The sequence below is a fragment of the Pteropus alecto genome, unplaced genomic scaffold (assembly GCF_000325575.1).
Source record: "Pteropus alecto unplaced genomic scaffold, ASM32557v1 scaffold164, whole genome shotgun sequence".
Classification (NCBI taxonomy): Eukaryota; Metazoa; Chordata; class Mammalia; order Chiroptera; family Pteropodidae; genus Pteropus; species Pteropus alecto.
The window spans coordinates 15,952,077-15,965,831 of NW_006439568.1; the positions used below are offsets into that span (position 1 = coordinate 15,952,077).

Sequence of the window (13,755 nt, forward strand, 5' to 3'; positions counted from 1 at the left end):
CTGCTTCATACACACACACACACATACACACACACACCTGCATATATTGTTTATTATATCATCCTATTTCCTGCAACTTGCCTTTTTCGCTTCACTATAGGTCTTAGAGCTTATTCTTAGTCCTTGCTTATAATTCACCTGATGCTGTTCCATGGTTGGAGTATTCTACAATTTGAATGCATCAGATTTTTATTCTACTTAAATTTGAGGACAAACAATTAAACTTTCTTCTAGCAGAATTTATGCCTGAAGAAGTTTTAAGGGACTTTACAGAGAATGACAGGAATTTCAGAAATTCCATATTCTATGAACTGGCATCAGGAGCGTGGAATCCAATGAGGAAAGGGAGTGATAGGTAACAGTAATGATCCACAAAGGGCCTTGGAAAATTAATTCCAAATGCTTGTTGCTATAACTTTTTGGCCAGAAAGCTTATTGTAGGTCATGTTTTAAAGGAAATTCAGACCTTATAGATAACGGCTGATTTATGAAGTGTATAGTCCTCTTTAAAACATAAATACTTTGTTCTTTTCATCTTTTAGTTCTGTTTTATCTTTGGGATGTTTATCATTATTTCTTGGGAAATAATTCTAACAGAAAGGGCTGCTTGCTTTTTTTAAAACATTTGTAGCAAGAAAACCAACAATTTGTGGACATGATGGTCATGCATTTTGACCATGATTAAGAAGCTACTGACCAGCTATAGACCAGTGTTTTATTAAAATATAGGTTACAGCATTTAAGATTATAAATGAACTTTTTATGGGCTGATAAACTGTTCTGTGCCTACCATCTTCCCCACAAAAAGCAATGCTGTAATTTGACTGTGAGCCTTCACCCACACATAGCTGGTTCTCCAATTGTAAATTTAGTAACATTTTAGGAGTTGAATTAGCTGATTCATGGTGGTCATTTAATACATGAAAACCCATTTAGACTCAATATTGAAAGGTGAAGAGTCGCCATTTTCTTTTTAGAGGCCTAGAAACTCATTATTTATAATGTAATTTGACAAAAAAATTTTTAGCCTTTGAATTCTACTTTCTGCTTTTATTTTCTCAATTTTAAAAAATTTTAATATTCAATGATTTCATGTTTTGGTTACATTTTCTATTCCATTATTTCTTTGCTTGCAAAGAACTATATATTTTAAAGCTTTTCTGAATCATTGAAACTCCAAATACACTACCGGCACTGAGAGCCTTGTTAAGTGAATAAAAGCGATTTCGTAGAGGTTTACGTGCTGTTAGTTACCATCAATTAAATCTGCTGCAAGTAATGTGCTAGCTTTAGAAAACCTGACCTTTCAATTAACTGACACTCCATCCTTCTCTTCTTTCCTCTCTTTGAAGAGTAGTTTAGACTATATTATTTTTACCTGTGCAAGCCAGTTATGTCTGGCCCAGGTGTTACTGGCCCTGATGTTACTACCAGAGAATCTGACCTAGAATACAAGATAAATTATTGCTTCTTTTTACACCTTGTTGTAATGTGTGTTGTTTAGTGGAAAAATACATGTTTCTAATCTACTATTGCTTCCATGTGCAGTATAGACTACCTATTATGAGCTGGGCAATCTACATATATTATTATAAGTTCTCACAATAGCCTCGTAAAGTCGGTGACATCCCTCTTTTATACAGAAGGAAATGGAGGCTCAGAGAGGCATGTAGTTGTCCTGAGTCACAGGGCTGGTAAGGGCAGAGCTGGGACTCAAATCCACATGTAGCAGGCCTGAAAGCACATCTGTTTCAAAGACTGCTCCTACCGAAATTCGGTGTGTTATGAAGATTTAGAAGGCAATGGTTTGGGGGGCTTTCAGGACCAATTCAGCCACTACAAGCTATATGACTTTATCTCTCTTATTTAGTCTCAGTTTCCTATTTGCAAAACAGGGATAGTACTGCCCACTTTGTAGGTTAAAATGAAAATGCATGTAAAGCCTTTGACACATTGTATGTTTTAAAGAAATCACTTAAACTACCCCTCCAAGTTAAGACACCCTCCGATGAAAGTAAATGCCAGCATTGACCAACATAAACAGAATTTTACTGTTCTGAAACAGAAGACACTGATTAGAGTATTCCCTTTCTGTTTTTCATTGTAGGTCTTTTGAAGAGCAGAACAGATTTCAATCCCAGCAGCAATGTAATTTGTAGTGGGGGTGTTTTTCTTTTTAATCTTTTGCTTTAATCCCATTTGGAGTTGCGAACATTTCTGAAGGGTCTCATGCTGCTTGGGCCCTGGGCTGAAATTTCGTCTTACTTTATTGATGTGGTGAGCTATTAGAAGAGGTAGGAGTGATTTAGAATGAGATGGCATTAGGAAACAAACGAGTTGAACACATATTTCTCTGACCACTAGAATTTCAGTTGAGCTGACCAATGAGTTTTGTGAAAGTTTTATTTGCAAAACAAGTGTATTTCTTTGACTGAAATTATCTTTTTCTCTTTAAAATTGTTTTTAGGGTGCAGGATAGAAAACTGTGATTCTTGCTTTAGCAAAGACTTTTGTACCAAGTGCAAAGTAGGCTTTTATTTGCATAGAGGCCGTTGCTTTGATGAATGTCCAGATGGTTTTGCACCATTAGATGAAACCATGGAATGTGTGGGTGAGTAGTTTTTCATGTAACTTTCAAACTTCAACTTTTAACACCTCTTTCTTGGGGGAAAAAAAAATGCATGCTAGATATATATCAACCTAAAATCAAAATCCTGTTAATTAGCAATGAAAATTATTTAAGTTTTTTGCTGACTTTCTGAATTCTTTAGGCATCATGACATTGGGTAGTCTCATATATTACATCTTGCTACATGATTTGCTAGTTGTACATTTACTAGGTTAAACTATTTAAATGCTGATATCAACATTTTTATCATGTGTAATATATCTGTTTCTTAATTATTTTAATAAATTGTTAGTAACTGTTAAGGGAAAATATTTTGTTTAAAAGAAAAAGTTTTCAGGCAGTACCATGTGGTTACCTATTCTGTTACTTCCATTATATATATTAATTATAGTGCTTCTTAGCCATTTGCTTAAAAAAATCAATTGGAAAGAAAATTTTTATGTAAAATACATTTTGTTGATGATTGCATATTGCCAAGTACATTAAAAAATTTTACTTTTACTAAATTTAGATATCTAGAATGCATAACTTAATATACACATATATACTATTTGTGAACAATAATTAGAAATATACATTTTATAAATTTTATATTCTTTGAGTATTTGAAAAACACTTTGGTTTTGGGTGTTTATACTAATTTTTTACTGATTTCATATGATTTTGGTTTTATACTACTGATTAAAAGGTAAAGATCTGTGAGTGCCTACATTTTGATGAATGCCTGAACCTATTCTTAGATATAATGTCATCATCACTAGCTCAACCCCTAATCCCCAACCTCTGAATTTTATCTGACGTTATACATTTGATATGATGTACAATAGAGCTATGTATTATAACTGAGATTTGCCATCTCCTTGAAATGGAGACTTAAAAGAAAATTAAGAACTTCTTTTCTACAGAAATATTGCTAAAATAGTCTATAATTATATATTTGAAAGCTTACAGAGAACACATTTAAATGAGAGGTTTTTGAAGAAATGTGTAATGTTCCTATTTGCGTGTGTTAATACATTCATACAGGCAACACCCTATTGAAAAATAAGAAAGTCACTAGAAGAGTATATTCAGAATGTTGAGTTGGCTTTTGAGAGGCTGGACCCAGCCCATGACAAATGTTCAATGGAAACTCTTATGAAACTCTTAAATGTAAACAAATTACATATCGGGTCCTATGCATTCCCCTGAATACAAATCTTACATAGCTTTGAAAAATCTAAGAATAACCATGATGCCTGCTGAAATCTGGAATATTGAAATGTGTGTAGACTCTGGGGCTGAATCCTCATCTGCTAGTGCAAAGGGGCTTCTTAATGGTGAATTTGATGAAGAAGGTTAACTTTGACTATTTTTGTCCCTTTATTGCCCCACCCCAGGGAGTGGAGGGTAGCCTACTTTTCCACTACATGAATTTACAAAAGAGGATGCTAAAAGCTTTTACATATCTAGGAAAAACATACATTTTTCAAATATATGATCATACTTGTTTACCTTTCAAACTGTAGTAATATACAGCACCAATTTAGGGAATAAGAAATACATACTATGGTTTCTAGACACCTATTGAAAGAATTGAGATAATCAGAAAATGCTAAATAGATACCCTATCCTTTCACCAACTACTTCCAAAATAAAACTAACACATTTGTGAATTGTAGTGGGGACATTCAGAATTAACCCATAAAATTTTGTCTTCTGTCATGGTATAGAAATAGTATCCTCTACTGTAGGTTTTAGCTATTGCATCTTTTAGAGATTATATATTTCAGTGTCTTTAGAATGGACCGGTAGCACGTCTTCAAAAAATGAACTAAGACAAATAGAAAGTAATAATTTTTAAATTACTTATGTGGCAATTATTTGTTGTAAATGGAAGTAACCCTATGTATGATTTAAAGAATTAAAGTTCCTAAAAGGCAAATTTGGTTTTTGTGGGCTGTACAACTTAATTTTTGGTATCTGAAGGTCAGGGGTAGGGGGAGTGGAAAAACACAGCTATGTATATTTGGTGACAGTGGAGCAAATGAATACCAAATTTTTATTTGTGTTTGTGTTTTTTAAATCTTTATCAGAAGGTTGTGAAGTTGGTCATTGGAGTGAATGGGGAACTTGTAGCAGAAATAATCGCACATGTGGATTTAAATGGGGTCTGGAAACCAGAACACGGCAAATTGTTAAAAAGCCAGCAAAAGACACGATACCATGTCCAACCATCGCTGAATCCAGGAGATGTAAGATGGCCATGAGGCACTGTCCAGGAGGTGAGTTTGGATAACCACTATCATGGGCTGTGTGCTTTCTGAATTCTCCTCTTCCATAACCACCCTCCCTTCCAATAACTAATAGTAATCCATGAGGGAAACCTGATAATATCATCAGTGAGAGAGTAAAATTCCACATTGTACTAACTTGGAGATGAGTGCTTAAATTGTGAAGAATACAAAGTGAATATTTCATTCATTTTCATGGTATCTTGATAATAACTTAGAAGAGTACAATCCAAATGAGTTTTCTAAATTGAGATTTCTAAAAGTGTGTTAGTTGGTTTTTTTGGCTTATGAAATCAGGCCTTTGCAGATGTTGCTTTGGAAGAAGCAGCCAACTTTCAGTTGAGAAGAGTTTAGATTAGAAAGGTTTATGGAATCTGTAAAATCATCTGCATCAATACTAGTTGAAGAAGACAACTTAAAATAAACTTGCCCAAACACTGGGAGGAATAAACATTGTCTTAATGTTACCACAATTAGCCGGTTCTCTTTGTTTTCATAATAATTTGTAGAAAACAGCTACTGGGATGTGTGTGTTTATTCATGTCTTTGTAGTAATTGTGCTGATTTGCAGTAATTATCCTGTAATAACAGGATTAGGCCCATTTACAAATTAGGAGAAGCATACATAGCTCAGGTGCCGGCCGACGCTGAGTAAGTCTGTTTTAAATGCCGTTATCGGCGCTGTCACTGCGCTTCTTAGAGCAGAATCGCTTGTTACTGTTTATTTTATCACTAGTGGATGCTACATTACCAGAGACGAAGTTGGGGTTTTTCTAGTCCACAAGATAGAAAAGCAAAAAAAGGAAGTTGTGTTTGGAAAATTGCCCTATAAAATAATAAAAACTTTTGCTTGCCCTTATTCTTGCTGTTGGTGCATAGTTTTTCAGCTTTGTGGCTGTAGCCCAGAGAGAGAATATATATCTGCTTAAAATGGATTTATATCCATATTACTCTGCCTCATAGAGAATGCCTATGATCCATGGAGGAAGACAAACTTAAGACTTGAAGACTCCAGTCGGCCTTTGAGAACTATTAGATCCAGATTCAGAAGCTACTATTAGGAAGGCAGCTTTTCCTCTTGAATTAGTTTTGCTTTGCTTTCCTGGGCCTTTGAAACAAAGTTTTTTTGGCTTTGCTTTTCACTAACAAGGATGGTTTTGTTCACTTAAACTGGGTATTTTTCAGTCAAAATATAAGAAAATATTTTCTTACAAAACTAATAAGCCACTTCTTGGATAGCTGAGAGCATTTAACCTGCAACCTTGTACCTAAAAACAAACCTGATGGATTCAGGTATTGGAAATAAAGACTTCCTTTGTTGTATATTGTTTATACAACTACCCTCCCCCCATTTCTCTTCCAGCAATGTGGTCCCCCAATTGTGGTTTACGTTAATAGCAAAAATTAACCTGAAAATGCTCCTCTAACAAACATGCTTATGTGTAACAAGAGCCAGCATATTCCCCTCCGCTCCCCAAATATTTTGACCTAGCCCCAGTCTTGCTTGAGAATTTTATAGATAACAACTAGATTGTTAACCTATAATGTTTACTGCGCTCTTATTTTTTGTACTACCAACAACAGTATATACTGCCTTATAGAGTACAACCTGACACTGTCAGCAATTTAAATTATGCCAAAACAAATGCTTATGTATCATCTGCTAATATTCGCTTTCTGACAAGTGACCCATTAATGAACTCTGATTAAATTCACATTTAGGTTTTACCAAGTATTGTTTATTAGGTGAGACTATCTATTGTTCTACATTTTCAGTTTAATAAGTTCAGTTTTTATATAATCTTTAAAGTGCACAGGTCTAAAAGTTATATGGGAATTTGCTTTATATTTTATAAAAAGAGAACTACAAAAGAATTGTTGATAGAAATGGAAAATTACTCTGCAATAAAATAACTGCAATAAAGTAAATGCAAGAAATGAAACTAGAAAATTAATTTTGGAATTTGAGCACTAATTGATAAAAATTGGCATAACTTCCAGTGGAATACCCCACCTTGCCTCAGGTGAGAAAGCAAAAAGTTTCTTTCTTCAGTAGGTCACGGTGATTAATGGAAGAATGGAGAAGAAAACCACTTTATCCCATTTTACATCTTGATTTGATTTTAGTGATCTGCTTTGACAAACCATGCAAAAATGTAAGTCGTAATCAGGTTGGGAATACAGGCATTTTTCAGATCTTTTCAACATATGTATGGATTTTTCTCTTGTTGGAGCCAGTCTTAACCTGATTGCACACAAACACAGCCTTAACCTCCTTCACACTGAAGCACCACCACATTAAAATCAGCTGCTTTCGATTACTGGAAAGCATAAGTTAGAGGTCAGCGTAATGGAATAGTCACTAAGTGTATAAGACATTACACTAAAAACTATTAAAAATGAGAAAATAAATGAATGCAAGATGAAAAAAACAATGTAATGCTTTAGCTTACTTTCCTTTTAATTGTCATTTACTATTGCTTTTAAAAAAAGAAAGAATATCTGGAAATATCCTAAGTCATGAATTAATTTACACTTGAAGTTACTTAGTGTTCATTCCCAAACTTTTCTTTTTGATTAGTTATCTTTTCTTTTGTTTCTAATGACACAACCTGTAGAGTTTCTTGGGCTTTTCTGACACTCATTTTTCAGGATTCTGGTCTGGCGATCAGGAGATCTGAGTCTCTGTACCCTGTCAAGTCATTAATTCTGTGACCCTTGGCAAGTCACTTAACCTCTTTTGGCCTCTATTTCCTCATTTGTAAATTTGAGAGTATTGGGGTAAGCAAGCTCTAAGGTCCCATCCAGTTCTAAAATCCAGTGATTCTAAGATTAATTGCCAAAACATACGGGCAAGTTCTGTGGTTGTCATATGAAGGATTAGGGAGAGACTTTTAAGCCCAAGAGCACTGTTCTATAACCAAAGAACTGAACTACTTTTTCAGTAGTTGCACTGTGCATTTGTCAAGCCTTTCATATCTGGCACCTTTCACCCTCCTCTGTCCTCCTCCTTCCTTCCCACAGGTAGTCAACCTTCAAAGACTAAGCAAGACTCTTTTTAAGTTCACATATGACTTGTGGTTTAGCTACCAAGATAGCAGGAGGATGGAGGAAGAGAAGAGAGAGAGAAAGGGGGGGGGGGGAAGGGAACATAAAAGGCCATGGGAAAAAAGAGAAAGATGGACAGTGAGTGAGAGACGAAATAGACCGAACAATGTGTGTCGGAAAGAAGGCGGAAAAAGAATGGACTCCTTAAAAATGAAGACTGTACTCACTGTAGATATAACTGTCTTTACTCCCTTCCCTCCCACCCTGAGCACACGAATTAATAGAACTCATCCTAATAAAACAGAGACCAATTTATTCTATTAATATATAACCCGCATCTTTAAATGGAAGGGATTTCAAGTCTCAGCCATGTTATATATTAGGCAATATATTAATAGAAAAATATAAATATGCTATTATCACATATTTAAATGACAGAAGGAAGAACAAAATTGTGATTGTAGAAGTACAAAGGTGGAAGATGCTTGTGTACAGGGGAAAATGGTGACATTTGGAGGCGGCTGTACTCTTGCACTCTTTCACAAGATTGACCAACATAACCTCCACCTAAAACATTTTATCCCATCTGTTGGGACTCATTATTTTGTAAGGTCTCATGACAACTAATTTTAATTCATTCATTGATATTTATTGAGCACTGCTGTGTACCAATCATTGCTCTAGGCATAACATTGCTCAGAGTCCTACAGAGTGTTTTCTAGTGGGAATTGTGGCAATAAAGAGGTGGATGAGTGCATAATTTCATGTGGAGATAGGGGCTATAAAGAAAAATAAAGCAGGATAAGGAATTAGTGAAAAAATTTGTTGTGAGTAAATTTTATTTAGGGTGTTCAGGGAAATTGAGGGAACATCATTTGATTAGAGATCTGAATGAAAGATTTTTGAAGATCTAGGGGGAAAAAATTAAGCTATTGACCCCGTGGCTGTGTTATGTGACTATCCTTGATCCTCCCACTATATATTAGGGAAGAGGAGGAGCTGAGCTCTAGTGAGGCTCCAGCTGGTCCATGAGGATACGTGGCAAGCATCTAGTGGTAGAGCCAAGGGTTGGACCAAGGTTTTGCTGCCTAGGAAACCCAGGTTTTCCTGCGCCTCTTCCTTGTTTCTTATAATAGATGTCAAAGATAAGGCGTGGCTGTCCAACATCAAAGTAGCCTACTTTAAACTATTTCTCCCTCCAACCTACATATCATTTTACGTTTGTTCTACAAATACTTTAAAAAATCATGGCACCCTGCCATCAGCACTCCCTCCCAACATCTTCCAACTTGAAATATCTGCTGAAACCTACCCCAAAGGTCATAAATGCCACTAGCTTTGCTTTGGTTCGCCTTCCCCTGCTAAGACTTTCTTCTATAATTTTACTGTCATTGGTTCTCTATTTGTTGGGGGTGGGGGGGGCAGGGCCGGGGAAGTGTGACTTCAAGATTGTGATTTCTATCCTCAGCCTTTCGTGGTTGCTCTCTAGCTGAGGCTGCCTTGTATTGGGTCACACCCAGCATCCATCTCTGCCCCCTTGCTGGTCTGCACAGAAGCGCTGGGATCCGAGCCCCACCCCCACATCCAGTAGCTCTGTGCCCAGCATGGTTTTCCTCTTTCTGACACATTTAAGCGGTCAGGCTGTTAAAGTAATTTAGGTGATGCTCTGACACATGCTCAGATAGCTTTTTGTCCCTTTTGCTTGCGGCTGCCTCAACGCACCGTATCACATTTGTAAGAAACAACACAGTGTAACTCTTTAAGCCCTAGTTGCGTTTTCTTGGGACTGTGCTAAAATTTAAATATGGAATCTGCTGCTACACACTATTTCAATTTGAAAATAACTTATTCATCTTGTGAGAACTTACTTGACCATTATCCTTTTTTTTTTTTAAAGCGGCTTTTAACTTGGTAGGAAACAAAAGAAAATATTATTTAGCAACTTAGACCCTTAATCTCCGCAAACATCTACTTTTAAAAAGGCAATAATACTAAGGCCTCTCTAATCTTTGTTTTCTGTACATAAATTGACAGCAACATGTGGACTAGGTATTAGATAATATAACTAAAGATGGTTGCAGATTGTGATGGATTAAACTGAGAGCAGGAAATAAGCACAATTTCAGTAGGATAAGGGTCAAGAAAATATGCTTTAGACATATGTTCTTTATTTCTGTACATTTTGTTTACATTTGAGTTGTAATTTATGTGGTCTGTGTTATACATGCCAACCTCAAGAGTAGTTTGGAAGAGAGAGGATAAGAGGAAAACATTTTGTCTTTTGAAACTTTCATAGCTATTGACATTTTTGTATGAAAATGACAGCATCTAAAAAAGGGGAATTCTTGTTGCCCCTCTGTTTGCTATGCTAAATACTTTATTCTATTTTAAAATCAGTGATTTGTGTTACTCGCTTTAAGCAAATCATGCTAGTTCCCAGGTACTCTAGACAGATGGCACCTAACTGTAATGTTTATAGTAATTATAAACTGGGACAGTCACTCATAAGCAAGCAGCCACATTTTAAATGTTAATATATAATTGTTATATTAAATTCATGTTTATCAAAGGTCTACCTGGCCCTAAACATTTCTCTCAGTAGCTAGTGTCGGAAATTCCCACTTTAGTGATCTTAACAATGAGCGTTAGGCAGTATCTCGGGCAGTCTGCCTGCCCTGCCCTCTCCGCATCCCCTCTCCCACTTGTTAATTTTTTTTACATGTTTGCTGGAAAGTGAGTAGGTGGTAACTATTGGTACCTGTTGTTGGTGGTGTTTTCTGTTTTTTCTTTTTTCTTTCTTTCTTTTCTTTTTTTTTTAAGCAATGATACCTGTGTTGGTTGAAATGATTGAGCCAAATGATACCAAAATCAGATCTACTAATTTTCACATTTCAGAAAGGTGACAGTCTGAGAGAATGGAGGAGCAGAAAAGCGGGCTCTATTGCGGTGTGCACCGGAGAGCACGACAAATCCAGAAAGGGGTAACAGTGTCGTCCTGGACTTAGACGTAGAAATCCAAGGGAGTGCAAAGCGCCCATCACATGGAGGCTGAGGGAGGGGATATAGGACGACCTCTTCTCCCAGTTTCATTTTGAGCCTGTCTCGGTGCCAGCCTTGTTTGCCGGAGGGGCCCGGGAGCGAGCAGTGAAAGGGGCCACACCTCTTTGTGCCATTCTCTGCAGCTTCCCATCTGGAGTCTCCACTCGCCCCTTTAATTATAGTCTGGAGCAACATGTACTAGTCTCTTTTATGGGTACTTGTAAAAAGGATTTCTCAACTACATATGCCACCGAAGGTCGGACGTTCTATGGGCAACAAGGCAACGACAGGAAAATTCCAAAGGGCCTTTCTTTTATGAATTTTACACAGCAGTAAGCTACTCTGATCTTAATGTAAAATATATAAAACCATTTTTACAACACTTTAAAATAAAAACAACTTTAATAGGGCACACATGGTGTCAGTGGGAGATTTTTTTCACCCCCTTACAGGGGATCTTTTTTTAAAGAAAAAAAAAAAAAAGCTTACGAGATAGGAGAACCTCAAGTATAAATCCCCAGTGGTTTCCGGAACAACTTATTCTCCTCACCAGACACCTCCCTGGGAGCTTTCACTGGTGTTGATAAAAAGTGCAGGCGGTTCGCTCATTGAGATTTCCTGTAAATACTTCTCCAGCTACTGGATTGACCAAGAGCTGTACTTGTGGATATCCTCCAGGATTAGGAGGCTGAAAAAAACATTTTAATGGAAATCATGACAGAGTTTTACTAAAATCTCAGTGTGATTCATGTTGTCATCATACAGAAGTGGTGAAGACAATAATGTTATTTGTCCAACAGGGAGAGGCAAAAAAGGTTCAAGTGGCAAAAGTTATTATAATTTAAACGAAAAATGGAAAGGCAGTAGATTTTCCTTTACAATTGATCTGTTTATATAATACTTGGACCTAATTTTTCTGTGTATCAGTATTTTCTTGAATTTGAGAACTCTGGAAACTGGAAGTAAATATTTGAACTTGTATAGTCAAGAGACATTTAATAATTGATGTTATACCCTTATATATTGCCCATTTCTTTAAAAATTTAATAACAATATAAAAGGATATTTGATAACACACTAAAACAAAACAAATTTAAAAGATCAGAACTAGGAAAAACTTAAATTAGAATAAGAGCTCAGGACAAAGGAAATAGAGCACATGAATATGTGTTGGTTGAAATGATTGAGCCAAAAATTTGGAGTTGAGCTTCCTGTCAGGCAAAGGGGAGAAGAAGTAGATACGATTCTATCGTATTTAAAATAAATGATTATAAAACAGAATATCAATTTCATAACAACTTTTGGAGGGAATATATGTATATATATGTATGTATATACAAATATATATGCATGTGTATATATACACACAACACACACATACAAACATGAATGTATACACGTGTATGTATATGTGAACATATACACATGTATGTGAATACTCATTCCAATTTCAGACACATCCAAGTATGTGCATATGTGTAGGAGGGGTGGGACTTACATCATAGAACTGAGGAAATTAATGATAATTCTCATAGAAAAGAAAGTATTCTAGTTCCATAGGAAAGAGACATACATTAAACATATTTCTCAAATGGAGAATCACATCCAGAGCAACGAGTAGTATGGCGGACAGCATCTTCAACAGCATCCAGATAACAAACATGTGTTTCCAGAGGTAGAAAGCAGCTCGGGAATGTTTATTCCTCAACGAAAGCTGACGTGTAATTGTGAAATATGTGTGACCTGGCAGAGGCCCGGGCAATGTGGAATAAGGGCTTTTTTGACCTATCAGTTATATTTGAATGGAATCGTCCACTTGATTGTTTTAGTGACTAATGAATACCTTTAGAACTCTCAGGTACCTAGTAAATCTAGAAAGTGTGCATTTGTATTAAGGATCAGTTACCCTTTGAACTTGTCAATAAGCATGGTATCTTTCTACATAGTACTACGTGCTTAAGTAAAATCAGGAATTGCATATTTAGATGCAGTTATTTCTAGTGATTATGTTAAGTTCCGCACTAACATTTTAAATAATCTTTTCCGATTTTTGTTTCTTCAAGACTGGCCTTAAATTATTTTAATCTGGCAAACTATTTGATATTGGAACCATATAGATTTTGAGTAAATATTCACTGAACTGAATTGACTTTATTAAAATATGTTACAAGGTGCCTTCTAATTCCTCTTTTGAACCCACTTCGACAACATAATTCAGGTAGCGAATGCTGGAGCCGAATTTCCATTGCAATCTGTGATTTTTTCCATTGTCATGTCTGCAGGTTCATCAAACCAGTAGTTTAAACACTTATTAATTCCTGTGGTTTTTTAAAAATGGGCATATTGGAAGTGAGGAGAATACAGACAAATAAGTTCATAGTCTAAGTAGGGAAGAAGAAGATGCACGTTACAAAATAACAAAAGAAAAGCAGAATTAAATTAATTGTGAAAGAATATTGTTACAGGCTCTGCTATTATAGGAAAAAGCATCATTTTTAGTTGTTGTGGCCAGAGAATGCTTCTTGAAATGCAAAACTTATATTAGGTGGGGTGGGTGGAAAACACATTAAAAAAGGGAGGTTTTTTTGTTGTTTGTTTTTTTTTTAAGACAGAGTACTGTGGGGAAAGGTGCAGATTCTAAAGTGCGCCTCTCGTGTCCAAGGGAGAGAGAGCAGAAGAGCCTGGTTGAAGTTCAGAGTTCGTGAATGTCAGTCACAGAAGCTCATGGCAAAAATATAGTTGCATGCTGAGTGTGAAGCGCTTCTA

The 13,755-nt window shown here is 36.0% G+C and overlaps 1 protein-coding gene across 1 annotated transcript in view; it reads left to right on the forward strand.

The window, feature by feature from the left end:
- The window catches only part of RSPO2 (R-spondin 2), a 142,594-nt gene that overhangs the window by 89,105 nt on the left and 39,734 nt on the right, over positions 1 to 13,755 (forward strand). The window contains 2 exon segments of the mRNA XM_006916613.2: positions 2,468 to 2,611; positions 4,705 to 4,893. Of these exon segments, the coding sequence (XP_006916675.1) occupies positions 2,468 to 2,611; positions 4,705 to 4,893 (333 nt within the window).